The 27,935-nt window shown below is 42.4% G+C and overlaps 1 protein-coding gene across 1 annotated transcript; it reads right to left on the reverse strand.

Annotated features, from left to right (window-relative positions):
* On the reverse strand, positions 1-27,723 carry FOXJ2 (forkhead box J2). The gene is made up of 11 exons (XM_072653676.1): positions 27,223-27,723; positions 18,349-18,695; positions 12,915-12,989; positions 12,132-12,200; positions 11,814-11,954; positions 11,194-11,395; positions 7,480-7,860; positions 6,564-6,665; positions 5,310-5,519; positions 3,399-3,497; positions 1-2,645 (listed from the first exon to the last, which is right to left on the reverse strand). Exons 2-11 carry the CDS (start codon positions 18,679-18,681, stop codon positions 2,557-2,559), a joined length of 1,701 nt encoding a protein of 566 aa, XP_072509777.1. The 5' UTR covers positions 18,682-18,695; positions 27,223-27,723; the 3' UTR covers positions 1-2,556.
* Between the last annotated feature and the right edge of the window lie 212 nt (positions 27,724-27,935).

Raw genomic sequence — 27,935 nt, forward strand, 5'->3', positions numbered from 1 at the left:
TCAACATTCTTGTTTGTTTGTTTGTTTTATTAAGAAAGCATGCAAAAAAAAAATTGTGAGGCCAAACTCCTCCCCCACCCCTTTCCAGCCCACACTGATGCAAAGCATCATGAGGGTCTTGAGGGAATCACCTAACCAGATACATAGGGGTTAAAGGGAGATAGGCAAGGAAGGGTGGATCTACACCAATGACTTGCTCCCCTGCTCCCTCCTTACCACTTTCCAGTCCCCGCTTCCATTATCTTTTTCTGCCACCTGTGAGTTCCTGCTATCACACATCACTCAATACAATGACAACTACATTTCACATTCAGCAAACAGTCCTCTTCAGCACACATTGGAGTTTTGAAACAACATTTCACTAGGGGCTAGGGAAGGTAGGATGGGGTTGAGGTACAGAAAGAGACTTGTCCTATGCAACTGAATAGGGCTGAAATTGGCAGACGAGATCTGGGAACCCAGGAAAGTTGACACCCAAATTCCTGTCATGATCAGTAGGTCCCACTCCCTCTCATTGCTCAGGGTCCTGACGTACACCTATTTCCTGAAAGATGATTTGCTGTCAAGGTGGCACATTTGCTTGTGCAAATAGCTCCACTCTTATAAAGGCTGCATTTATCTAAAAGGGAAAAGAATTGACAGTGACAGCGGCTGTGATGGGCAGTAAGGACTCCTCACTGAGATCTGTGTAGGAGATGCTGAGTACAAAAAAAGAGGAGGTTCCCTTCCTTGGATGCCTGAAGTGGAGTTAGAAGACAGACACTGTCCCACTTGTAGGAGAAAACTCTCCCTCCAGAATGAGGAACCTTGTGCCAGTGGCACCTTAGCTTTCCTGCCTTGCCCCACGATGGATTGATCCTCCACCCCATTTCCCTCTGGCAAATGCTTCTTCCCACAGACTAGTTCTTCCTGTCCCTGTACTTCAATCTCATTTTATTTCTATTGTGCAACAATGCACCCCAACTGAAGTCCTTTCTAGGGAAGGAGGGAAAAAGCAGAGTTGAAACAGATGTCTTGGAAATCCTGAGAATTAGGAACAGGAATTCTCACATGGGAGTTTCAGGAAGTGGAAAAGGGCCTCACCCTATTTCCACCCATTCCTACTTAAAAGTAAAAATATATGGGGTGGAGATGTAAGTGAATTTGCTCTTCTCTCTGGAGTCCAGAATTAAACACTCAACATGAACTTTCCACTGAGCATAAAGAGAGCACCGAGCTAGTCAATAAATGTTGACTTCCAATTGTTAAAGGACGTAAGTTATCACTAAACCCTATTCTCTTTTGCCGCCTTCACTGTATTCTTCTCTTAAGCCTCTATGCTCTTCAAAAACCCAATGGGAAAACCTCCAACCCCAAGAGATGAATGTTTGCTTCTGCATTCCCCACTTGTACTTCCAATGATACCTTCTTTCCTCTCAGTCCAAACCTTTGTATTACAATGCCATTTATTTGATTCAGCTGATATTTATCAGGGATCCTCTCCCTTTTGGGAAGGTCAAAGGGATGACTGGACCAAAGGGAAGATTTGGACAAAAATATTAAATTTGTTGGGTGGGAGATGGAGGTGGCAATTTCCATATATAAATGAGATGTGGATTTAAAGAGGTGATTTAAAATGGAAAAAAAAGGTAAAATAGAAACTCTCCTAGAAATCGAGTTAGGGTTGATTATATTCACTCCCCCCAAGAGCAGGGGTTGAGTTCATTAGTTAAAATCAATCCCAATTCCTGGGGGCCATGATAGTGGTTGACTTCAAAGGCAGTGCAATCCAATTCCAGACACACCCATAGATCGCCACCTCTCTGCAAGAGTCTCGCAACACTCTGGATTTCGCTTACCTAATCAAAACCCTACTTATTTCCTGAGATCCTGCCTTCCTATTTCAGTCACCAATCCCCACCTACCTCACCTTTTCCTTGTCCTGCTTCTTATTCACTAGGGTTTTAAGCCCTGGCCTTACTGGGCACTGGTGGGGGGTGGGGGAAGGGGGGCAGAGCAAGAACTATTTCAGAATGGGGGAGGAAATAGCACCACCTCATAGACTCCTTTGGGATCAATGATGCCAGCATAGCCCTTTAGGCCCATCTACTCACTCTCTCTAGCCCTGAACTGAGGTTTGATAGGGGCAGTAACCAATCCAGAGCTAACAAGTGGGATAGCACTGAATCTCTAAGATGTGGAAGGTTCAGTCCCTGCTGCTTCCTGGTTGTTACAGCCCTGCCGCCCAACCTGGGGATGGCAATGGTCCAATGGCACCGGGGGCTGGAGGTTGGGGCCAGCAAAGTAATCAATAATATTATTAGTAATAACAATAATATAATAACAATAATGATAAAAGAATGGGGCGAAAGACAGGGAAGGCAGGGTTATCATCGGCAGCATCTTGCAGTGGCTTCTCTGGCAAAGAGAAAAAAAGAAAAAGAGGAAATAGATATATATCTATATATCTATATATCTATGTACAGGCTTGGGGAAGGGAAACTGGACTGGGGTTATTTCTAGATTCTTTGCCAGGGTTCACCACCACTGGCCCTGGATTCTTCAGTCTGTGATATACTAAGTGATCAAGTCCCAGTCGAAATCATCAGGGATCTCCTCGTTGGAACCAGGAGGTGGGACAGGTGGCCGAGGGACCAGGTGATGTGCTGTCAGGAAGGAAAGGAAGAGGTTAAAGAAACTGGGAAGTCATTATTTCCCTCTAGCTAGCCTAATAAACACTGAAGAGAAGACCTTGTAACTAGTACAAACTGCTACACTTGCTAGTTTAATTAACTAATTAATTAATTTTTATTATTTTGGGATATTCTCAGGTGGTAAAATTCAGTCAACTCAGCTATCCACCACTATGTATGTGCACTCAGGGCAACATGGGGCTTTCTCTCCTCTACCAACCAACTGGTCTTGAAGTTGCTGAAAGCAGTGCTGAACTGACCAGGAGGGGAAGAAGACAAGGAATGGGGAAGAGAGAGCAGACCTTGGCACAAAGGCATTGCCAACAGGTACCAGCGTTTATTTCTGATTATTCTCTGAATACATTCTAAAGCCTAATATAAATTGTTTTAGATTTCTCTGTTGCTTTCATTTTATCTATTCTTTGTCCCCTTTTCAGTCACTAAAAAGAGATCTAACTCTAAAAGAAATCTGTCTGGTTTTTTTCAAGCCATCTCAAGCATACAATTCTCTTTTGTAGGCAAATGGTCCCTCCTCCTAAAAATGCCTGGACAACATTCTTGGATCTCTACAAGCCTATTACAAAGCCCTCGTGCAACACAGCAAGTGAGGTACTGAAAGGACCTCTGAAAGCTATTAGAGAAAGCAAAGAGAAGAAAAGGAAGACACCGGCCAAAGAATGAGATTCCCCTTGGGCCTGGTGACCAAGTGAGTTAATAGCAACTTACCTGGACGGTTATATCCTGGAGAGTCCTGGGTGGGGATTGGGTACATGGGTGATGGGCCAGAGTAGAGATGGGGTGCTTGCGGGTGTCCATAAGAGTTCACTGAAGGAGACAAATAAGATCATATTGATACTTGAGCAGAGCTTCTGACCTCAGTGGACCGATGCTGCCATAATGTCTCCCTTTCTTGAAGGAATGAGTGAAAAATCACTTGTTAAGCACTTACTGTATACTGGACACTGTGGATACAAATACAAAAGACAGACCAGTTCCTGCCCTATGGGGAGAGAAGCGAAGCTTGCCTACAGGGAGTCAACGATGGAGAACCAGTCAGGGGGAAATGCTGAGGATGGAAGGAACAACAGGCAACATTTGGTGAAGTCAGATGTGGGACAGCATGCAACTTCAAGAGGAAGCATTATTATGATCCTGATTCCAGTCACTTACAGGTTATTAGGCATGTCATAAATGACATCATGGAATCTCCTTCCCTGGAAATCTTTAAAAGAATAGGAGAGCCACACAGCAGGCTTTAGGCATTATTTAGCCTGAGATCAGAAGTGTGGGATGAGCCTAGTCAATCCAAGAATTCTATGGGAAATTAAAGCTACGAAAAGGGTGTTCTGAGCCAAGGAGTCACAGGAATGGTGAACAACAGATATATAGGATAGACTCTTTCCAGCAGCAATGACAGGGGCAGAATGTGGGAGTAGGGGGTAGGACATGGGAGCACAGTGGCAAGGCAGGCGAACTGCATGGGTTGTGGGCGTGAGGCTTTCACCAATTAGGACAGCACAGGAGCTTGGTAGAGACCGGCACAAGCAGCTTCTCCAGAAGCCCTCAGTCCTCATTTACTGGAGAAGGGTAAAAAGGAGACCTAAATTCTTGGAGTATGAAGTACTGGGACGAAGATACACATAGGAATCACATTAAGAGCCCACTGTCTCGTTTTCTTCATTTAAGAATCATGAATAACTTAGGACTGCCAAGCCACTTGAACCCCTTTGGGGTAAAGGAAACATAAAACAGGTTGGGAAGACTGGAAAGGGAAAAATGGAGATATGCCCTGAGTCATCTCCTCCTCTGCCTCAAATAATTTTGTTCTGCAAACTAGACCGAGGCCTTTGAGAGCAGACAGATTTACAGAGAGCAGGGATCTCAGAGGGCATGGATTCACTTCCTTCATCTTACAAGAAAGAGGAAGCCTTGGAGGAAAACATTGTACACAGTAACAGCAACACAGTGTGATGATTGACTTTGACAGACTTAGCTCTTCTCATCAAAGGAAGGATCTAAGACAACACCAAAAGACTCATGATGGAAAATGCCATCCACATCCAGAGAAAGAACTTTGGAGTCTGAATGTAGATGGAAGCAGACTATTCGCTCTCTTTTTTTTGTTTGTTTCTCCTTTCTTGAGGCTCCTCCCATTGGTTCTAATTCTTCTTTACAACATGACTAACATGAAAATATGTTTAATATGAATGTATATGTAGAGCCTATATCAGATTGCATGCTGTTTTGGGAAGGTGGGAGAGGAAGGAAGGGGAGAAAATTTAGAACTCCAAATCTTATGGAAGAGAATGTTGAAAACTAAAAATAAATGAATAAATATTTTTTAAAAAATGAAGTCTGGGGAAATGAAATGATTTCCCAAGGTCACACAAGCAGTATGCAGCAGTGCCAGGCCCTGAACACAAGTGTTCTGATTCCAAATCCAGTCTTTTTTGTACCACACAAGCAGGAATTCTCTGTTACTTTCCCTCTACCACATCTATAGGCACAAGTGTCTGGACGCTAGGAGATTCCCAGTGTGCCCTTCTATCCCCTTTCACTACTGCTGCCCATTCATCCACCTCCCCACTCCCTAACTTGTTCAGCTACCCAGCTTCTGCCAGCCCTCAGGGTTTTTACCTTGGTTTATTGCAGACTCCTGCTTGCCGCTGGCCAGGGCACAGGTGTCAGCAATTCTAGTGGGAGGTGCTGGCTGGTGGGGACCCCCTGGGTGGGGCAGCTGACCAGTCTGGGTAAGGAATTGGTTGAGGGAGTCACAGAGATTGGCAATGTGATGCTGGTCCAAGCTCCAGTTTTTTCTTTCTGCCTGCCGGAGGCTCTCCATTAGTTCTGTAAAACAAGGAAGATAACCCCAGTCCTCCCTATTATTTCTCTGTTTTACAGACCTGTCCTAGGCTTTCCTCATTCCCAGGTACACCTCCCTACTCATTACCTCTCATGTTTTTTCCTCTTTACACTACAAATAAAACGCTAAATGCAAGTGCAATATTCATCATTATCAAAAAAGTAATGAACAGCAATAATGTTATGTTGCATTTGCATTCATATTCATGATCTCTCCATCTATCCTCACAACAGTACTGTGAGGTGATACAAAATACCTAGTATTACTTTAATTATATGGGTGAGAACATGAAGCCCAGAGAGGTCCAAGGATCATGGGATCATGGATTCAGAACTGGAAGAGATGCTGGAGGCTCCTTTGTCCTCTGACAAGGTGAAGAGACTTGTCCATGATTGTACATTCATAGAGCCAGAAAAGAACCTAAGACTAGGACCTAAGTCCTCCGCCTACTGATCAGAAGGAATCTGACCATTCTACTCTACCAAACACCAGGGATGATGATAAATTGCTTTGATGTTAGAGTAACTACAGGCATTTACTAAGAGTCTACTGTGCACCAGGCACTATACTTAGTGCTGAGATTACAAAGAAAATACCGAAACATCATCTATATTAAATTCTATTAGGATAGACAGAGTGCGTGTGTGCACGTGTGTGCACATATTACAAAATATAGACAAAATGATACTAGGCCTTTGTGAGGGTGAGGGTGGGGATAGGGGGAGGACTATTAGTCGGAGGAAACAGGAAAGCTCTCACGTAGGAAATGACACCTGAGTCTTGAAGTGTGACTAAGAGTCTAAGAATGTAACAGTCCAGGAGAGTTAATGAGGGCCTGAGGTAGAGTGATATTTTTGAGGAGAAAGAGAAGGAAAGGAGAACAAGAGATGTGGTAGAAGAAGGCATGGCAAGATTTGGAAACTGATTAGGTATTTGGGATAAATGATGATGACCCTGAAGTCCAAACAGGGAGGATTAGAAGGATGATGGTGTCTTCTCCCCTCAGGTTTCTCCCTGTGGCCACGAACCTGAAAAATGGGACTGCTCAATGCTGGACCAGTTAAGCCGATTAACCATCTTGAAGCTTTCTTTCAGGGAGTCAATGTTGGAGCACCAGTCAGGGGGAAATGCTGGGGATGGAAGGAACAATGGTCAGATGTGAGAGAGCACATAACTTCAAGAGGACTAATTACTACAATCCTGATTCCAGAGTCACTTACAGGTTATTAAGCATATCCATAAATGACGTCATGGAATCTCCTTCCCTGGAAATCTTTAAAAAAAGGCTTTAGGCACCATTGAGCCTGAAATCAGAAGTGTTCTATAATGCTGAATAATAATCTCTAAGCAGTATCTTCCCCTCCATCGTACAGATCTCATGGCATTTTGGATTTGGTGGGCAACAGAAAAGAGGCTACCAAAAGACTCTTACAAAGCAAGAGTTCTTAATCTGGGGTAAATAAGTCCCTCTGAAAGGATCTGTGGTCAGATTACTGAGGATCTCTGAACTAATATATCTTTATTTTCACTAATCTCTAACTGAAATATAGCATTTTCTTTTTTTATGAACAAAATATTATTCTGAGAAGGGGTCCTATAGGCTTCATCATACTGCCAAAGAGGTCCATGACATAAAACCCAATTTTAAAGAGACCCAGATTCAATATTCTAATAATGGTTCATTTATATAAGGCTTTAAGGTTTATAAAGTGCTTTACATACAATATCATATTTGATTCTAACAATCCAATGAAGTACATGCAGTAAGGTATTAGCTCCATTTTACAGATGAATTAACTGAAGTTCAGAGGCTAAGTGATTTGCTGTAAGGTAGCCAGCTACTCCCAGTGCCATGGATTAGGAGTAGCCGAAGGTCAAGTCACTTTAACATGCCTTTGCCCAACCTCATTTTCCTCTTGGGCTTTCCCTATTGTTCTTACTCACCAAAGCCAGTATTGTTGAGAGGAGCCTGGGACTGTGCCTGTTGTTGGGGTGGAGGTGGAGGCTGCTGGGGTGGATGCGGGTGGGAGTGGTGCTGATGGGGATGATAGCCCACATGCTGCAGTGGGGGCGGATGCATGGCCATCACAGAGGGTGTTCCATAGCTGTCAGCCCCAGGCTGCTTCCCTCCCGGTGGGGGGCAGCCCTCTGGGCTGGGAGTATGGAGTGAAGGGGTACCCCCTACAGATGAAGGGCCCTGTGCTGGTGGCTGCTGCTGAGATTGCTGGGGTGGCTGCTGCTGCTGCTGGGGTGGCTGTGGTGGTTGCTGGTACATGTAGTAGTTGTGATTAGAAGGCTGCATATCACCCAGCAGAGTCGAGAAACCTGCAGGGTAGGAAGAAATAAATGACTCAGGCAACCTGTGCAAAGTTGTTTGGGGTTTGGATGGGAGAGTCCTACAGAAACCCCAAAGTAAGAAGGGAAAGATCCCCTGGGATAGCCAGTATCCGTAGAAGAGATCTTGCAGCCTCCTGCGGTACAACGTAGAGCTCAGAGTTGGACTAAGGTGCACAGCCAATGAGGCCACAGCTAAAGTTTACCCAACAAAGGCTGGGCATGAACCTGATGATCAATTCAATTCTACAAACACTTAAGTATCCACCACATGTCAGGCACTGTGCTAGGTGCTTGTAACACAAAGGCAATAATAAAACAGTTTCTTTTCTCAAGGAGCTTCCTTTCTTAAAAAAAAAAAACAACAGTATAACCAGAGGCATCAGCAAAGTCCCATGTAGGACAAAACCATTATCATACCATCTTTGAGAATGTCAACCTAGATCCACAAATCAGTTCAGGCTCAAAAGTTCAAAAGGGACTAATCTGGAGATATATCAAGTAATGAGTAAAAAGTAGCACTATGGGACCTGGGTTTTCTGTCCCATGCTTGGCCCTTCTTTCTTCATCATTCTGTCCCTTCCACAACTGTACCTCTACTAACTGCCATGGGAGCCATACCATGAATACTCTTAAAGGATATGGAAGGGGAATTTGGATTATTTTTGCAATCTGATCAAAATTAAATCAGAATCAATATCCTATGAGATAATTCAGTTGGTACCTTGGCCTATTTTGATTCCATATATAGCTGTTCTATGCCTTTGTGTGTTACTCATGTCATCACCCCATGTGCAAAGAGAAAGTAAAATTTCTCCAGCAGATGCCATCAGTACCCATAGACACAAAAACTCTTTGATCCTTGAGAAGGCCATCTACAAAAGATGCCTCCACATCTTCTCCTCTGACTCCAACTCTCTACCGTCAGTCTTAATGACAACGTTATTAAACTGAAACTCTCCAAAGTTATCCATGATCTCTTAATTTCCAAATTCAATGGACTTTTCTCAGTCCTCATCCTTCTTGTCCTTTCTGTAGCCTTTGACTTTCTCTTTAATACTATCTTCTTCCTAGGTTTTTGTGACACTTCACTCTCCTAGTTCTCTCTCCTGTTCCTATCAGTCTCCTTTGCTGGGTTTTCATCCAAGTTGTTCTCACTTACCATGAGTATCCTACAAGACCCTGTCCTGGGTCCTTTCTCCTCTCTCTATATTATTTCACTTGTGAACCTCATCTGCTCCTACAGATTCAATTGTCATCTTTAGGCTGATGACTCTCAAATCTACTTAACCAGCCCTAAGCTCTCTGCCCTAATATCTTGAACTACGTATCAAACATCATTATTCAGATGCCTGGAAAACATCTTAAACTCAACATTCCCATAACCGAACTCATTATCTTTTCCCCTAAACTCTACCCCCTTCCAAACATCCCTATTCCTGTTCAGGGTCCTGCTGTCCTCTCAGACTCATAATCCACATGTAATCTTGTACTCCTCACTCTCTCTCATCTCCCATCCCCCATCTCCAATCTAATGCCAAGGCTTGTTAATGTCACTTTGGCAGCATCTCTGGCATTGCCCCCTTCTCTCTTCTCACACTACCACCACCTGGTGCAGGCCTTCATCACCTCATGCCTGGACTGTTGCAATAGGTGGTGCCATGGATGGCCTGCCATGATTCTCTCCATTTAGTCACCAAAGTGATTTTCCTACAGCACAGGTCTGACCAAGTCACCCCGGCCCTACTCAATAAACTATGGTGGTTCTCCATCATCTCCAGGTCCAAGTAAGTAATTCTGTTTGGTGTTCAAAGCTCTTTCTAACCTCGCTCCCAGTTAACTTTCCAGTCTTCTTACAACTTACACCTCACCATGTAACTCTTCAAACCTCTCTGCTGCTTCTTTTCAGCTCCAGGCTCTGTCTCTAGCAGTCCCCTATGCCTGGAATGCTCCCTCTTCTCATCCCAGCTTCCTCCCTTCCCTGGTTTTCTTCAAGAAACAGCTTAGATCCTGCCTTCCACAGGAAGACTTGCACTATCCCTCTTGAATCTAGTGCCTTCTCTCTGCTGGTTATTTCTGATTTATCCTGAACATATAGCTTGTATGTACATAGTTATCTGCATGTTCTCACACTCATTAGACTGAGAGATCCTTGAAGGCAGGGACTGTGTATGTTTTGCCTCTCTTTGTATCCCCAAGACTTAGCACAATGCCTGGCATGTGGAATAGGTGCTTGTTAAATTTTATTGACTCGAGTGACTTAATTTCACCTTCAAGTCTCTCCTATAAAAAAGGAAATGTACAAAGAATTATGCCTGAATCCAAAGATGCCTCAAAGCCCCTTTATTTGAAATTTAAACCGTTACCAGAAGGAATCAGAGCCTGGGGAGATGGTGCTGTACTATACCAGTGACAACACTGTCCTCTAGTGGTCATCTCCTAAATGACTGGCAGAAGTCATCCTGTGACCGACCAGATTATGTTCACCTCCAACTCAATACTTAAGGACAATATCCTGAGAGAAGTCAGTATTCATGTATTGGATAATCTCAGTCCTGGAAAACTGAAAAGGAATTCTCAGTAGAGTGGTGTACTGTTATTAATACACTGTAGGTGGAGTTGTGAATTGGTCTAGCCACTCTGGAAAGCAATTTGGAACTATGCCTAGAAAGTTACAAAACTAATCATACTCTTAGACCCAGAGATACCACAATCAAAGAAAGAGGAAAAGGAATCATTAGCCCCCAAATATTTATAGCCAGTCTTTTTGTAGTGACAAAAAAACAACAGACACTAAGGGGACAGATTAGAGGATGACTGAACAAATTATAATATATAATAAAAATATTATATAACTGTAACAAAATATTATTGTGCCACAAGAAACAATGAAAAAGATGGTTTCAGAGAAATATGGGAAGATTTGGTAGAACTAATGCAGAGAGAAGAAAACAGAATAAGAACAATTTCTATACTATACTAACAATGACATTGCAAAATCAGTAGAAGTAGACCACAGATGTGGAATATCACGTACATTTTCAGACTTGGTAGTTGGTTGCTTTTGTTTAAATATATGGGTTTGGTTTGATTGGTTTACAAGGGACAGGAAAGGAAAGAATGCTTGAGGTGTTTCTAAAAAGTCCCCAATAAAATGATTTTTAAAAAAATTACTAATCAGAATGAAGCTAGAACCCTGTGCTAAACATCTTCAGCTTGTGATAAGGTTCTACCTGCTCCAGAAGCAAAGAAGAAAGAGAAGCGATATCCTTTCATCTCAAAGAAAGAATAGGTACATGACGCCCATTCCAACCAATGACTCACCATGTGGGGAAGAGGAAGAGGAAGATTTCTCTAGCATGGACTTGTAGAGGTTTCGAAAGGACCAGCTCAGATCCTGAAAGTTTATCTCCGAGTAGGAAAATTTGAAGTCATGATTGGTATTATACAATGGAGGTGGCCCGTCAGCGCCATCTCGTCCTGGAGCACCAGCCACAACTACAGCGCCATCCACCGGTCCTGAACCCTGAAACCAGAGGTCAGTACCCTAGCTGAAAAACCAGCATAGCCTTTCTCAGTCAATCCCTGAGAGGCCCTGCCTGCCCTCTCTAGCCTTTCTCCCCCTCAGTTATTCCTTATTTTTCTTCTTTCTCCTTGGTTACTTTCTCCTATGTTCTCTCCTTCCTCACTCGATTTCCTTTATGACCCTCTATTATCATGCTCCTAAGACCCTTTTCTTTCTTTCTCACAAACTTTTCTGTCTTTCTCTCTGTTCTGCAATTCTACATTCCCTTTATGGTCTGACTTCTCTTCTCTATCATCTTTTCTCCTACTTTCCTTTACTTCCTTTCCCATCATTTTTATTTTTTCTTTTTCTTAACCTCTCTGCCTACTTCCTTTCTTCCTGCTCCCTCTACCTTGTCCCTTCCATCTCTCCTACCTACCTGATTGAAGCTGGTGATGGGCGTGGTGCTCTGCAGTGACATCTGAGTATTTCCTTCAGGAGACAATGAGGCTTCTCCACTCCCTGGGACACCTCCTCGTGGACTTTTACTTGCTTCCTGTTCTGGGGAGTCTTGGGACAGCTGTACGAATGAACAAGAAGTTGGAAAACTATCAGAAAAGTGCAGAGAAAATATGGCCCCAATACCCTTGGTTTCATGTCTATCTACATTCAGACTCTGTCCAACTTAGGTTACAAAAAAGACGAGAAATGGTTGAAGAGACAAGTCATGGTCTTAAACTGTGAGATTAGAACTTACTTCATCATCTGGAGGGTGCCGCCTCTTACGAGAGATGTCAGGACAGGTGTCAATTGTCCAATAAGAGCCCTGAAAGCATATTCCATATAAAAAGATGAAAGAATTATTAGATTGGAGTAGGCAAATTCATTCTGAAGGAGTAGCAAGGGGACATGTTTCCAATGTAGATGGTACCAAAGTGAAGCAAATAGCCAAGGAAAGGTCCAAGTCATCTCTCCAAGGTACTATTTAATGTTAAGTTGAAGAACTTGAAAGGGAAAATTAAGTATGTCAAGTATGGGCTAGAGGCAGGATGGTGTACTCCAGTGGTCCAATTTGTAAGCTCAATGTGGGCTATTAAAAGTACTAGTAGAATAAGTTGGAAATAGTACAAATGGCTAAAAAGCTTTTTTTTTTTTACCTAATTCTTCTCCCTCAGGCAAATCCCTACCTTTCTCGGGGCCTCGTTAATCCTTATTTATAAAATGAGCAAAATAATATACTCTTCCTTCTATAAAATTATCATTTTAGAAAGCTTTCAACACAGAATCACAGAAGCCATAAAGGGCTTCTAAATATCAAGAATCCAAGAAAAACTGAGGCTAAATCAGTCCAAATAGAGGACTACCAATGTTGGCACTGTTCTTAAAGATTAATCACTCATTACAAAGGAACCTCATAAGAAGATGCTCGTCTGAGTGACATTATTTCCTCTTATGGGACATTAAAATATACAGAAGGTCCTGGTTACCAACCATCTTCTAGTTCTTTGCTCTCTCCTCACAGGTTTTAGCAACAACTCACCTTCCCGGGGTCATCCCGAGGTCTCGGCACCTTCCGGAAACATTTATTGAGAGAAAGATTGTGACGAATCGAGTTCTAGGGAAACAGAAAAAAAATCAGGCTTCAGGGTTCCATGAGCCAAGAGATTGTTTCTTAAGATACAAGGAGATATAAGTTAAAGAGCTCAAACACAGAATAAAGCAGAATAAGGTAAAAAAAAAAAAAAAAAGACTAATAACCCTGAAAGGTAACAGATTTGTTTCCCTCGACTGTCCTTATTTGTTACAAAGGAAGACTCCACTGAGGAGGTGAGACAGTCAGAGGAAAGTGATAATTGTTTTAAAAAAAAAAATCCATAAAACCACATAGATAAATGAATGCATAATAGCAGAACGTAAGTTAAGGAATGCACCAAGCCATCTGGTCTTCAGACTTTTGATGAGGAAGCATACTACCCTCTTGCATATTCAGAAGGAGGGATAGACTGTCAGACATGATTGCTATGTTCATTTGGTTTGGTTAACTGTCCTTATTAGTTATAAGAAAGTGTTCTATGAGTTAGAGGAAGTGGAAAATGTATAGCAATTTTTTAAAAGAATCAATAAAGACTTTTAAAACAAACAAAGATCCAAGTCAAGACGTAAGATAGGATTAGGACCAATTTACTTATGTTATTAAAAGTTATCTGTCTGATGGCAGCAGCAACTGGGCCAGGAGAACTCCTATCAGAGTTAAATTTATGAACATGAGGACATATACAGGAAACATGATTAAATACTTTTGAAAAGCATCTCAACAATGAAGGATTAATTAAGAGGGACAAAGAACCAATCTATTTTCTCCTCTCAAAAGCAACTGAAAGGATGCTTAGATAATGAATCCAAAAACTGGTCTCTGGGGTATAGGTCCAAAGAAAAAGAAAGTTCCACGCCTAATTTTTGACTTATATTTTCGGAAGACAACTGCTAACTAGGAAATAAAGAAAGAACTCTCAGACAAGGTGGCTGTCTTACTAAGTGGTAAAGCCCACCAGCCTCCAAGTATTACCAGGGCAATGCTGGTCAATGTTTAAGACCATCTCTGTGAAAACACATTATTAACATTTCTGCCATCATTCACCTAAGCCTAGACAATCAACAAACCAATAAGTCAAGCCCTGATTCATAGTATTTGCCAATTGCCAAGGAGCAAATGTTCACATCAAAATTTTAACAAAAATTGGATCTAGCACATCCCTGAATACTACACAGCAAACCCCTGAAGTCCACATTCGACAGAATAATGATCAAGAAATTCAAAGAGAAACTTCAGTAAGAGAACTCTTCTGCCCCAGAATTTCACAAGAGATTAAAGAGCAGCCTACTGGCAACAGGAGATGAGGCCACCACAAAGGTAGTTTCAAGAGGTACCCTGTATGACCAGTGATGGACTTAGGACCATACGTAGCCTGCAAGGTTCTGAATAGAGAGCTCTCCTAAGAAAGTCTCAAGGTGGGGAACTTGGAAGCTGGAAGCCTTGGGAGCAGGAGATCAGTGCTGTGGCAGCACTCAGAGCAAGACACCCTGAGACTGTATCCTGAGGAACAAGAAGGGGCCTGAAGATGTGAACCTCAGAGACCCAGGGGAGCCTAACCCAGGAGGAGGAGTTCAGTATATGAGCCCAGGTCAAGACTAAGCAGGGTCCACTATACCTATCCAAAAGAGCAACAGGACAAGGGACAAATAGCCTAGGCATCAAGCACCAATTCAAGAACTAAAGCTGGAAAGATAAGTAAATCAAAGAAAATACAACCCAGTAAAAAATTATTGCCTATCTAGAGATCCCCCAAAAGAAGAAACTCTGGAACAACTGCAATCAGATATCCAAAAGGGAAAAAATGGATTTTTCACATGAATATCTAGAAGATTTTTTTAATGAAGTAAAAACTCTGGAAGAGTTGGAAAAATAAATAGTTTAGAAAAGAAAGCGGTAAATCTAAGTCAAGTAATGGACTCCCTAAAAACAAGAGCAGACAAAACAGAAAGCAGTAGCTTGAAGAATTTTATTTATTTGCTGAAAGAGAAGGAATGGGTTAAATGTGCAGAATGAGACACATTTTTGGACATGGCCAATGCAGGAATTTGTTTTGTCTGACTGAGCATTTATGACCATGGGTCTTGCTTTTCATGTTTTTCTTTTCCTTTTTCTTTTTCCTAGTAGAAATGTGGGAAAGGGAAAAAAAATGTTAACTGAAAAAAATTTTAATAAAAAGAAAGAAAAAATGATTCCATGAGAAAGTGAGAAATATTTAAATATAATCAAAAGGCTGAAAAACGTATCTGACATCAAAAAAACTGACGTCAATAACAGATCAAGAAAAAATAATTTACAAATCATTAGTTCCTTGAAGATCATAATTTAAAAAAAAAAAAAAGGCTGGACACTACAGTTCAGAAAATCATAAGTAAAAATTGCCCAGATTTCTTAGAAACAAGGGCAAAGTAAAGACAGAATGAATCCACAAATAAGTCCCAGGAATGTCATGGCCTGAATCCAGAGCTCCCACACTAAAGAAAACTATGGCAAATACTCAGAAACAGTGCGATATAAGAGTCAGGATCATATAAGAGCTAGCAGCTTCTACTATAAACATGAAGAGATACTGGAATATGATATTCCAAAAGGTGAAAGAGACAGGCTTACAACCAAGAATAACTTACCCTACAAAGCTGAGTACAATCCTACAGGATAAAAAAAAAAATGGATCTTTAATGGAATAGAGGATTTTGAAACATTCCTGATGAAAAAACAACTGTTCAACAGAAACTATGAAATGGACAAGAGTCCAGAGAAACTTCAAAAGGTAAATTATTAGAGTAATTAGAAGGAGCTATATAATGGGATAAGGCTGACATTAATAAGAGGGTGAAGAAGAAACATGTCACTTTAGAAATTTAATGTCTTCAAAAGGCTGCGATGAAGTTAAATAAGAAAACCAAAAGTTGTGGAAGTGGATTGAATCTGTTGTGATTGTTTAAAATGGGGAAAGAGAAGGAAAGATAAAAGAAATACCATAGTATAGAAAGGAGGAAAAATAGGGTGGAATTTGCAATTTCTCATCATTGAGAAGAATTTTCAAACATGAAGGAAGGGAAAGGGGGGAGTGGGCATCAGCAGACCCTCATTTTATGTGAAAGATACAAGAGAGGGTTGAACACACACAGATACATGAAACTCAACAGCAGGAAAAAAATCAGGGATGTGTGTGTCGAGTGTGGAGGAGTTTTAAGAAGAAAGATAATACCAAGGAATTATTACCTATAAACAAAAGAAATTCCCTGATTCTGAAGTGAAAGTAAAAAAGTAAAAGGGTTAGAAAAGAAAAATAATATAAGGGGGCACCTTATACTGCATCTTCAATAAATGGGTAACAGATGAGTAAGTCAAGATATAGGAAAGTAAGGGAACATTACTAACCAGTAAGAAATGACACGACATTTTCAGAAAATCCTAGAGAGTTACGGACAAATGCAGAGTGAACTGAGTAGAACCAGGAGAACAATTTACTTAAGAACCACAACATTATAAAGAAAAATAAATCTGAAAGAACTGAAGAACTATGATCATTAAAATGACTAATCATATCTCCACAGGATCAATGTTACCCACTTCCTGAGAAATGAAGGTGTAGAAAGGGACATTTTTGGCCATGGCCACTGTGTAGATTTGTTTTAATTTTTTTCATTTGCTGCAAGGGATTTTTTTTTCCTCTTGGGCCCATTAGAACAATTTTTTAAATGCACACAAGAAAATACAGAAAGAAGCACAGAAAATCAGGATAACTGTATAAGTAACATGTAGAACATATAATTCACTTTTTTTAAAACAAGAAGTATGAAATGGAAACCAACAGTTTCACAGAGAATCCTCTGTTTATGTTCTGCTGCATCTATGAAAATGCTCTTTTTTTGGTGTTTAAGTTCAAAACAAATAAATACTATATCCTCCTTCTTCTACTAAAATGGAAGCTTCTTGAGAGCAGATTGTTTTCCATCTCTTCCTCGTATCTCCAGGGCCTTATACTGAACAGCTGTTAAATAAAAGCTTTTTGAAATTAAAAAATGAAGGAACTATACATACATCTATTCAATTCCGATTCAACAACTGACAAATGGGTTATTTTTTTCAAAGATTAGCGAGGACAAAGGGTCCTCTCCTTGCCAGAAGAGGTAGGCCAACCATTTTTTCTCACCTCTAACTAAACTATTTACCAACTTCTAACTTGTTTGAAAAATAAGCGACTATAGTTAGGGGTAGTTTCATTACTGTCAGTTTTCTTTGACTGATATATTTCTTAAGATATGCTTCCATATGCTCAAGATACGGCAAATATAATACAAGACTAGGCATATTCAATGGTGAAGAGATTACAGACAGATAGGAACACTAGCACTGTTGGCAAGCTGTAAATTGATGTGAACATTCTAGAAAGCAATCTGGAATTATGGTAAAAGGTGACTTAAATATCCATAAACTTTGACCCAAACATCCTAAGGTAGTCTGTGATAAAAAGAAAGACCTTATATTCTAAAATGTATATAGGAACACTTTTTTATAGTAGCAAAAAACTAGAAATAAACTAGATATCTCAGCTTGAGAAAGGAGACAAAAAGTTCATGAATATAATGGAATATTATGTACTGTAAGAAACAATCAATATAATGAATAAAGAGAAGGAAAGTAAGCCACACAAAGGGACATAAACAGGACCCATAAAACAATACACAACTACAATGATGTAAATGGAAAAAACAGTAACAATAAAATTACCAAGGCTGAAGCCTATGAACTTATTATAATGGCCAAGCTTGGCCCCAACAAACAAAAGTGAGAAGGTATCTCCCTGCTTCTTCGCAGAGGTAGGGAACTACAGGTATGGGACACTGCAAATAATGCCAAACTTTATAGATTAGTTAGTTTTGCTGAATTTTCCCCCCACTCCTTTTATGCTTTGTTATAAGAAAGGGTTCTGGAGGGATGGAGGGATATAATAGGAAATGCATATGACTTAACAACACAATGTATCAATAAAAATGTGTTTTTAAAAAGGCAGGATGGCCATATAAAACACAAACACAGAAATTTGATGGTCCTCCTGTCCCAAGACGTGGTAAGACCAAAAAAACGGTCTATTGGGGGAGAGGAAATTAGAATAGTAGAGAAAGTAGTAATAGCCCAGAAACTCTATCTAGGCCTCCGTCACTGAAGGAATTTGCCTGGCATACCTTGCAGAAGTAATGTTGCCATGATCAAGTCACCTAAAAATAAGGCAGAAGATAAGAGTAAAAGATATTTTTCAAAAGTCCCTATCTTCCTGTGCTAGAATAGAATAAATCAAAGCTGGACAAGAAAGAGATGAGGAAGAAGGCATGGTTGTTGAGAACACAAGTGTGGCCGGTTATAGGACCAGTCCTACCTTCCAGCCAATGCCAGCATTCTTGTAGTAAGGGAAATTATCACAGATCCAGCGATAAATCTCACTGAGGGTCATCTTCTTGGCTGGGGAAGAGTTGATGGCATAGGTAATCAGTGTGGCGTAGCTGTATCGAGGTTTGCCATCCTGGTGGGCGGCTGCTTCATCCTTGCTGAGGGTAGCGTTGGGATCCGTGGGTGAACCGGGTGGGCATTTGCGGCTACCTCCAGGGGGCCCAGCTTGTGAAGCTCCCCCCAGCTTCTCAATGGTAGCCCGAAGGGTCAGCTGCGGAAGCCAGTCTATGGAGGTGAGGCTGCTCTCCAGGTCAGAAGCCATGGTGCCACCAGCTTCTGCAGAAGAGGACACACAGGGACAGAATGGAAATGAATGAGTGCAGTGTATACAGAACAATGTACATGGTGTCTGGTACATCAGAGGTTGTTAAATGTTCACTAAATGATTAATTGAAATAGTGTCTAGCTCCTGAGGACCACATTCTAATTCCACCCTTTAAAGAGTTTTCATTCTGCTGTCACTTTCTTAAATGATTTCTCTTATGAACAACTCCTACTCATCTCACCTCATTCCCATAAGACCCAATATTCCACCTATCTGACCATGATTGAAAAGGATCACGGCAACTTTTCCTCATTCCCCATCCTACCCTGAAACAAGGTAGATAGAATTCTTCCCATAGGCAAAAGCTAAATGAGAGTCTATACTGTTCTCCAAACTGAGAACAACTGCCCAGTCCCTTGACTCTCTCCATTTATGGTTTCACACCAGAGGTTCTTAAAACTTTTAGGCCTCAAGATCCCTTTACACTCTTAAAAATTACTGAGGACCCCAAGGAACTTTTATTTATGTGGGTTATAGCTACTGCTATCTACCATGTTAGAAATTAAAAATGATTAATTTTAAAAATATTTAAATATTAATTCATTCAAAACAATAATAAAGCTATAATATATTAACACAATATCTTTATGAAAAATAACAGTACTTTCTAAAACTAAAAAAAAATCAGTGAGAAAAGTGGGATTGCTTTACATATTTCTGCAAATCTCTTTAATGTTTAGCTTAATAGAAGACAAGATGAATTGTTCTGTCTTCTGTACTAAGCCTTGTTGTGATATGTCCTTTTGGTTGAAATATATCAAGAAAATCTGGCCTCACAGATAAGTAGCTGGGAAAAAGGGAGTATTTTAGTGCATAAATAATGTCTTAGTTTATCATAAAAATGGTTTTGATCTCACAAATCCCCTGTAAGGGTCTTGGCTTGGGGAACTTCAGGGGTCCAGAGACCACTGTTTTAGAACAGGAGCTTTATAGTATAGCAAAGTTGAAAACTTGCATACATACAGCCAACAGTGAGGGCCCCCAGAATCGTTTGGTTTAGATGTGGAAGAAAGGTTAGAATATAAAAGCCCTTGTTTTACAAATGAAGAAACTGAGGCCTGGAAAGGCTTACCCAAAGGTAAATTGCAAAGTGAGGACTCAAATTCCAGATCCATAATGCTTAGAATTAATTACATAGGCACCCTGACTCAGTCTGGATATATATGTATATAAAAATACGTATAGATTGAGACCCTACAGTTATATTCAGTGTGCACAGGCACTTTTAAGAGGTATTCCAAGGATCCACCTTTCTAATCCAGCTCCCATGTACACCGAGACTTACTGTACACACCATACATAAACAGAGAGAACATACTACACACCCATAAATAAAAGATACTAGGTACAAAAGCACTCACACACACACACACACACACACACACACATAATCACAGTGTACCATATGTCACACTCACAGAGGTTACAACCATCACAAATTACCCATAAAGCAATCACATATAAAGGTAACAAATCATGAGCACACAGATACCCCACACACCTTCAGCAGTTTCCCCAGAACAAACACACCCACGCACACATACATGCGCACACAAGGAAGAGACCAAGGGAGGCACCTCCCACCACTCCAGCATGATGGCTCCACTGAGCCAGGGAGACACCCAGCTGCGTGTGCACCGGTAACAATCAGACAGGCTGGCTAAAAATAGTCCCTCTGGAGTGATGAGCTGAGCTCCTTTTCTCCCTCTCTATCTTTCTCTCCCAGCCAGGCACGCACCCTGCCTAAAACCCTCATGCAGACTCCTATCACTGCCAGGCCACCCATGCCTGGGATGGTAAACCCTCCTGCCACCCACACAGCCTGGGCACTCTTGAAGGGCAGGGAGGTGGCTCCTGGAGTGTGAAGCCTTGGTGATAGAAAATTAAGAAAGATGGGTGACACCTGTGAAGTGGTATCTGGATGGGGCTGATAGAAATCCCCCAGAGGCATGCCCCTCAAGGTGAGGAGAGCATCCATTCCCCTCAAGATTTGCCACCTAACAGGTTTATGCCTGCTAAATTCTGGCTGGTATAATCTCTTCCCTGTGGCACCCCTGCTGAGAGGCCACGGTCACTCCTGGGGAAAAGCCTAAGCTGGAATGTCTCCAGGGTCACTCTGGGCTGAGCCACATTCATGAATGCAATCTCTCCTCCTGATCCACAAACACATATTCCTACAACAGACTGCTGTTAACAATTCCAATCTACCTTTAAACCTAAGTCACCTATTAAAAAATGACCATTCTTCCCCCGTAACAAATGCCCCCATTTTTCCCCCAGGGCCCAGGAATCCCCAGAACTTCTTGCCCTTTTCCACCAAGGGTGTATCCCACCTGAGCTTTCCATGCATGTATGTACATGCACCCAGTAGTGACATTCACATGAACAAACACACCCATGCTGCAACGCAAAGTGAAAGCCCAGCTCCCCAGAGCTGGAGGAAACACCTTAGTGCCTTAGGGGTCTAAGCAGCCAGGACGGAACTGCAACCCAAGAGACGAATGACAAGCCAAAAAAATATGCCATGTTTATAAATAGCACCAGGAAGAGATTTCTCCTGTATGCTCTGGTCTCTGGACCTGATCTACACCATAGAAATGTACAGGGTGAGTCACCTGTCTTTTCAGACACCAACAGGTCTTCCAACACCTCACCAAACCAAACCGAATTAGAAAGCTGCCACGTCTAGGAGGGAGTGGGCAGCTGTGACAGCCATCACAGACAGAGCCCAAGCCAGGCCTCTGGCCAGCCAAAGCAAAACCCCATACTTGGAGGAGTGGGAGGAGAAGGAGAATGGAGAACTAACTCCCTTCTCAAGAGGTCAGGCTCCCAGCTTTTCCTGACTGGGTGCTACAGGAGGTGAATATTTGCTACCAAAATTTCTGATCTCTGTGGAGGAGTCAAGGAAATGGCACATGGAAAGTCCTAGAGAATCACATTAAAAAACTGTCCTATGCTTGAGCAGGAGCATTAGGGTGAATTCAAAGTGCTGGGGAACTTTTCCTTCAGCATTGCATGTATGTGCACATCATAGCAAGGATAGGGTGATTGTGAGTTGCCCTGGAGGAAGAGGTCCCCCCTGCTCCTGGTTGAGTCAGGCCCTTCCCTAGCCTACAGCAATGACCCTTGGAACCACATCTGGCTACAGCTCAGAGATGTTCCATCCCCATTCTCCTTTAACTCATCCTATTTCCCTTACCACCCCTCCTATTTCTCATAAAAATGATTCCCAAACATATCACCTCAATTCTACTCCCAATACTGCCATCAACTCCCTAAATACACCTAACCAACCCTTCCAATCCAATCACTAAAAAGATACAGACTATAATCCCTACCCATAATTCACCCCTTCTCCCACTGAGATAAGTAATTAAGTCTTATTGTGCTCATATTTGTCATGCTCCCCAAAAAATGGCTTGAGACTAATCATCGGGTTATTATTAGAAGGAAAAAATAGAAGGTGTTTCCATCTTATCATTCTCCACTCTCCTCTCAACCCCCACTACTAGTCTAGCCCTTTCTTTCTTCCAGGGGAGATTCATGCTACTACAGTGCCACAGAACCTAAACAAGGTCACATCATCTTGTCTTTGGTCTGGGAGATCGAAAAGTAATACTTATCCAGAGCTGGTAAAAGGTCATCATGGGAGAGTCATGATACCTACCTCTGACAGAGAAGTGATGGATTCAAGAAGCAAAATGAGACATAGATCTGTTGAACATGCCATTAGAGGAATCAGTTTTGCTTGACTATGCATATTTGTTACAAGGGTTTTGTTTTTCTTTTTTTTTCTCCATATGGGGGAAGTACAGAGAGAAAAATGTATTTTTGTTTCTTGAAACAAACTGATTTTTTTAAAGGGACAGGTTTCTCTATATAAATATGCTTTCTGAGAGTGATAAGAGCAGAGGGTAGTAAAGAAGTGATTTCTCCCTTTCATAAATACTAGATAGATTGCTAAATAAACAAACACTTAGATTGACTCATAATATTTTTACTACTACGGCTTTTCTGCCTGGACCTCTAACTTCAAAGTGTAGGAAGCTCTAAGTACACAAACTTTTTACCAATGCAGATCAATTGGACCAACGGCGGTTTTAAGAGTATTGCCTGAGGCACTGCTAGGTTACGTGACCTACATCAGTCATTCAGCCTGAATGTGAAAGAGACCAGTCTTAAACCCAAGTCTTCCGGACTCCAAGGCGAGCTTTCTCTCTCTCCTTTGTAAAGCTCTTAGCACACAGTAGGTGGTTAATAAATGCTTGTTCCCTTACCCTCAGCCCCCTTCCACCATTCTGGGCCGATTATAAATGTTTTCTCCCCAGTTCTATGATATCACTGAGATAGAGAGTCAGCTCCTCCCGGGGAGGAACTTCTCCCACACACCTGTGCAAATCAGTACCTTCTTTCGAATAACATTCTTGGGTTAAGGGACTTGCCCAGGGTCACTGCCTGAGTCATAGAAAGTTCTTTCTGAGTCATGATCAGTTCTTTACCCTTTTTACCCCTAATACTGCTTTTCAAATAAAATGGCATTTCTAATCACTCACATTTCTGTACCCCTTTATGGTCTGCAATTGGATTCCTGCTTCTACTCCTGTGCATTTATTATCCTGATTTTTCAGAAGAAACAGACTCAGAGGGACTGGAACTTGCCCTCGATCTACTTGCTCTTAAATGCCAGAGCTAGGATTCAGACTCAGGCCTCAACTTCACATCCAAAGCTCTTTACACTACAACCAAGCTGTCTCTCACTTTCATACTTAGATAGGCAGATGTATGTTGTCTGGTCTGCAATCTGGAAGACCTGAGTTCAAATCTGACCTCAGACACTTACTATCTATGTGACTACAGGCTCTCTTTGCCTCAGTTTCCTCAACTATAAAATGGAAATAATAACAGTACCTACCTCCCAAGCTTGTTGTGAGGATCAAATGAGATAATACTTGTAAAAGTACCTAGCAGAGTGCTTGGTAGACAGTAGGTACTATATAAATGCTTATCCTCTCCCTTGTCATAAGAGCATAGACATGGAGTTGGAAGACCATCTAACCTAAGCCGCCACCACCACCCCTAATTTTACAGATGAGAAATTGAGGCCTAGGCAGTTTAAATGATTTGCTTAAGGTCACACAGGCAGTGATCATAAAATGCAGAATTTGAAACCAAGTCCTCTGACTCCAGAATTAGTGATCTTTCCACTGAACCAAGGTAGACACTGAATAGGTCATAAAAGTTCCCAGAGGACAAGATTTTCTTCCACTCAATTTCAAATAACCTCTTTCGGAGACTGGAAATATTTTCTATCAGATCATAGGGCTAACCCATTGACAGCACCAATTTGGAAAGGAAGGATTGATAGATAGATGGAAGGAAGGAAAGAAGAAAGAATAGGAAGGAAGAAAACAGGGACAGAATAAAATATAAAACCTAAAATTTGCTTGGTTCAGCTTTGTTACCAAGTCCTTAGGGTTCATCCTAGTTTTTGGCTGTTGTTTTTTTTCAGAGACAGAATCAGGTCTAGGAGCTTATATAAGTATAAGCTCTGGTGCTCATAGTTGTAGGGACTCATGAACTTGAGCCTAGAGCACATATGTTCAAATCCCAGAATTTCCACTTACTACCTATGTGACCTTAGGCAATGGACTTAACCACTTGAAGTCAGTTTGCTCATTTGTAAAATAAGGGGACTACATTAGATCGATCAATCTTTAAATCCATAGTCCTTTACCAAACTCATCATTCCACCTGACCCCACTTAGGGGTCAGACAGAAAGGTAGCATTTTAGGTTAGGCTGTGATCAAGCTCCCCAATGTAACTGGGGTGCTGGAATAATTTTTATTCCTGACCAGATGGTCAGCTGCTTTGGGAGAAGAGAGAAGCTGTCATAGCAAAACTGGATCTTGCCAGAATGAAAAGTTCTTGGGGTGAAGGCTCAAATATCTCTGGATAACCTCCAAACCTAGAGAATCTTCTATCACTCCCAAAGTTCCAAGGGTGTCGAACCCAACCTGGACTACTCTGATATTTATGATTATTGCTGTATAATCATTCAAGGATGTCAGGCTTCAAAAAGTATTCCCTACCCCCACCTTACTCTGTGTATGTCTATACTTCACCAGGACTCATAAGGGTCCATCCCATGTACAGACTGCACCAGAAACATGATTTTAGGTACCCTGGTATTCTCAGCTTTGCAGTCAATCACACCCAGACATAGATACTCCAAACATAGAAACGTAGAGACATACACTTGAATTATCATTCAGTCATATAATGTACTAACATGCCTCCTCAGGAGTATTTATACTTAAATCTACTCCATAATATCCTATTCCCCTTTGGAGAAGATCCTGCCCCTTGGCCTAGAGGCTCCAATTCATCAGATCTGATCCTGTCTCTCACCAAATATATGCTATGGACTGCTACTTTTGAGTCAGGAAGCAATTTCAGCAGCTTAGGTAGCCCATCCTGGGGTTAGGCTGGAGAAGCAGGAGGAAAAAGTAAGAACCCAAGCATAGTTCCACACCCAGCTATGCTGTGGGATGGGTAGGAATGGATAAAGTAGAGGGCAAAGGCTAGAATAGTTCAGAAAAAGATAAGGTGTCTAACAAGCTTGGAGTCATACAGCTAACTCATTGCCCCTGAGGTTAAAAGGAAAAAAAAAAAGGAGAGAGGTTAACAGATCTCCAGAAGGGATAGTTCTCCTGGAGGCAGTCTAAGGGTTAACAGGAGGGAGTCCCCAGTATCCCACTATTTTGGAGCAGTATCTTCTCTACTGCAACCTTGACTTCCCTCAACACTCTTAAGAAAGGCTTATATACAAGCTGGGGAGCATTCACCCCAGGCCATGAACTAGAAAGAAACTATTCGAGGCTTTTCTGGAATCGAACCATAATCTAAGACATTTCTTAGATGTCATGATCTCCTTGATGGAAAGATTCTTTTGAGAAGACTTACTGCTGACTACACACATCCCTTTCCGGTTAAATCACACTTGCTCTCACCTGAAGTATAATCATAATAGAACTGAAGCCCTACAGCACAGTGGTATAGATCTTTCTGTAGGGAGAGGCTTCAGCTTTGGTCCTCCCAAAGTCGTGCAGTCTACTAAATTCTAGTTCTCCCATACTTCTTTAGGGCTTAATGGAGACCCAGCCCCCTATCAACTTTGTGTCTTTAGGCAAGTCACAAAACCTCTCTTGTCCTGACTCCTCATCTGCAAAATCAGGGAATTGGCCTAGATGGCATCTAAGACCTCAACTCCAAATAGTTTCTATGAGCTATGAGAGCAAAATGACACCATCCATGACCCCATGATAGAGATGCAGAGGAAGAGGGCTTTCTGTGACACTGACCCCACCTTCATGACTACAGAGAGATACACACATATCTTTGGATACATGAATACAGCATCTTGATTGATCCTGGGGTTGCTCATCCCTTGCCCAGGCCAGGGGTAGGTGGGAGTCCCTGCAGGTGCCAAACCTCCTTAACATAGGTAGGGAGGCGCTGGCTGTGACATGATGTAACTCTGACAGGACTCCTAGACAATGGTGTCAAATCTTAAAGCAACTGGCAGCATGAGGTGCAAAGATAAGACTGGGTTTGGAATCTGAAGACTTGAGTTAAAATCCCAACTCCCCTCTAAAACCTGTGAGATCCCAGGCAAATCTCTTCACTCATTGGACCTCTGTTTCCTCATTTGTAAAATGAAGAGGTTGAATAAGATGATGTCTGAGGTCTTCTCTAATTCTACACCCCATGATGATCATTCCATGATTCTGTTACACTAAAGAAAATCTCCAAACACACAAGGGGCTAGAGGGAAAGTTAAAACTTCATGTGACTACAAGCCTTTCAAGCTTGGGGCCACCTACTCTTTGGTCTATGATCTAGACATCAGGAAGCAGACACAGAGTCCTAGGATCTGTCCAAGTGTGCCAGCCCTTGCCCTGTCAGGCCACAGGGCCTAGCACAGAATTTGGCATATGAAAGGCACTTAAGAAGTGCTTGGTGAATGAAAGCCAATTCCAGAGTTGCACTGGCCTGGGAGCAAGGTGGGCTGAGGATGACAAATATAAAGATCAGAAGGTGCTGGCACACTTTTCTGATGCCTCCCATCCCCTTGCTTCTCAGCATGCTCAGCAAGATTTCCTTGGGGAGGAGGAGGAAATCCCACCTCTCCCCAAACTCTAGAGAACCCATTTTCCAGAGTCTTGGCAACAAGATCCATACTCCACAAGCTTCGGAAGTTCCACCTCCCAGGATCCATTTGTCATCTCTAGAAGATCCATTCTCCAAGTATTCATTACTCTGATCCCTCTGCAACTCCCTGGCCCAAAAAGATCCACTTCCTAGATGTCAAAACCAAATTCTGGACCTCCACCCTCTTTTGATCCACTTAGTTCATAAAAGGAGTCAGAGAAGGAAAGGGAGGGAGGAGGGAGAGGTTGACCACAGGCATTACTCACCTGCCTCCGAGGTTCTCCTGGCAAAGGAGGGGAACCACCTGGCACCGGAGTGTGAGGCTGAAGGGGTATTTCTCTTTAGGGGCAGACCGAGGGCCCCATCCTCAGTAGCTCTTCGTGGGCTCTGCCGAGTTCCCCAGGCTGGGGTGGGGAGGTGAGTGCCCCGAGAAGGTGGAGCAGCCGCAGGAGGGGAAGGAGGTCCTACCTGCGGGAGGTGGTAGACCCCCCACGCCTTGGCAGTAATCCTGGGGAGAAGGGGAGGAGCCTCACCCAACCCGGGGTTGTCTCCTCCCCCTTGGGAGAGTCCCCTTCCCCTCAAAACGGAGTCCTTCGGGGGCGAGGGACTTCTGCGGGCTGGAGAAGGAGGGGGAGAGGCGCTGCCCGGTTCCACTTTTTAGGTCCTAGGAAGAAGCCCGCGGACTTGGGGTGGGGATGTCGCTGCCCTTTCCTGAGTACGGGAGGGATCCCTGCGGTGCCCTCGCAGCCCTGGTCCTGGCACTCTTCTCGGCTCTCGCCAAAGGAGCGCGGGCACGAGAGGAGGAGGGCGCCTTTCTCCTTTCCCCCTTTGCCCAGAAAGTCTGGAACTAAGAAGTGAGTGTGTCTACGCAGGAGGTGAGGAAGGAGGGTGCCCCTGCTTCCCGGGGGGGGACGCGCTCCCCCGGGGCACGGCCCGGGCTCTAGGGGTCTCCGGTCCAACAGAGGCCGGCCGAGCGCCC

The sequence above is a fragment of the Notamacropus eugenii genome, chromosome 3, assembly GCF_028372415.1.
Source record: "Notamacropus eugenii isolate mMacEug1 chromosome 3, mMacEug1.pri_v2, whole genome shotgun sequence".
In the NCBI taxonomy this organism is placed as follows: Eukaryota; Metazoa; Chordata; class Mammalia; order Diprotodontia; family Macropodidae; genus Notamacropus; species Notamacropus eugenii.

Excerpts from the sequence above, each read along its gene's own strand:
- FOXJ2 (XM_072653676.1), bottom strand. The coding sequence starts at position 18,681 with ATGGCTTCTGACCTGGAGAGCAGCCTCACCTCCATAGACTGGCTTCCG. Across the intron at positions 11,955-12,131 it reads GGCACCCTCCAGATGATGAA|CTGTCCCAAGACTCCCCAGA; the intron begins GTAAGTTCTAAT and ends TCATTCGTACAG. Across the intron at positions 11,396-11,813 it reads CCATCACCAGCTTCAATCAG|GGTTCAGGACCGGTGGATGG; the intron begins GTAGGTAGGAGA and ends CTCTGGTTTCAG.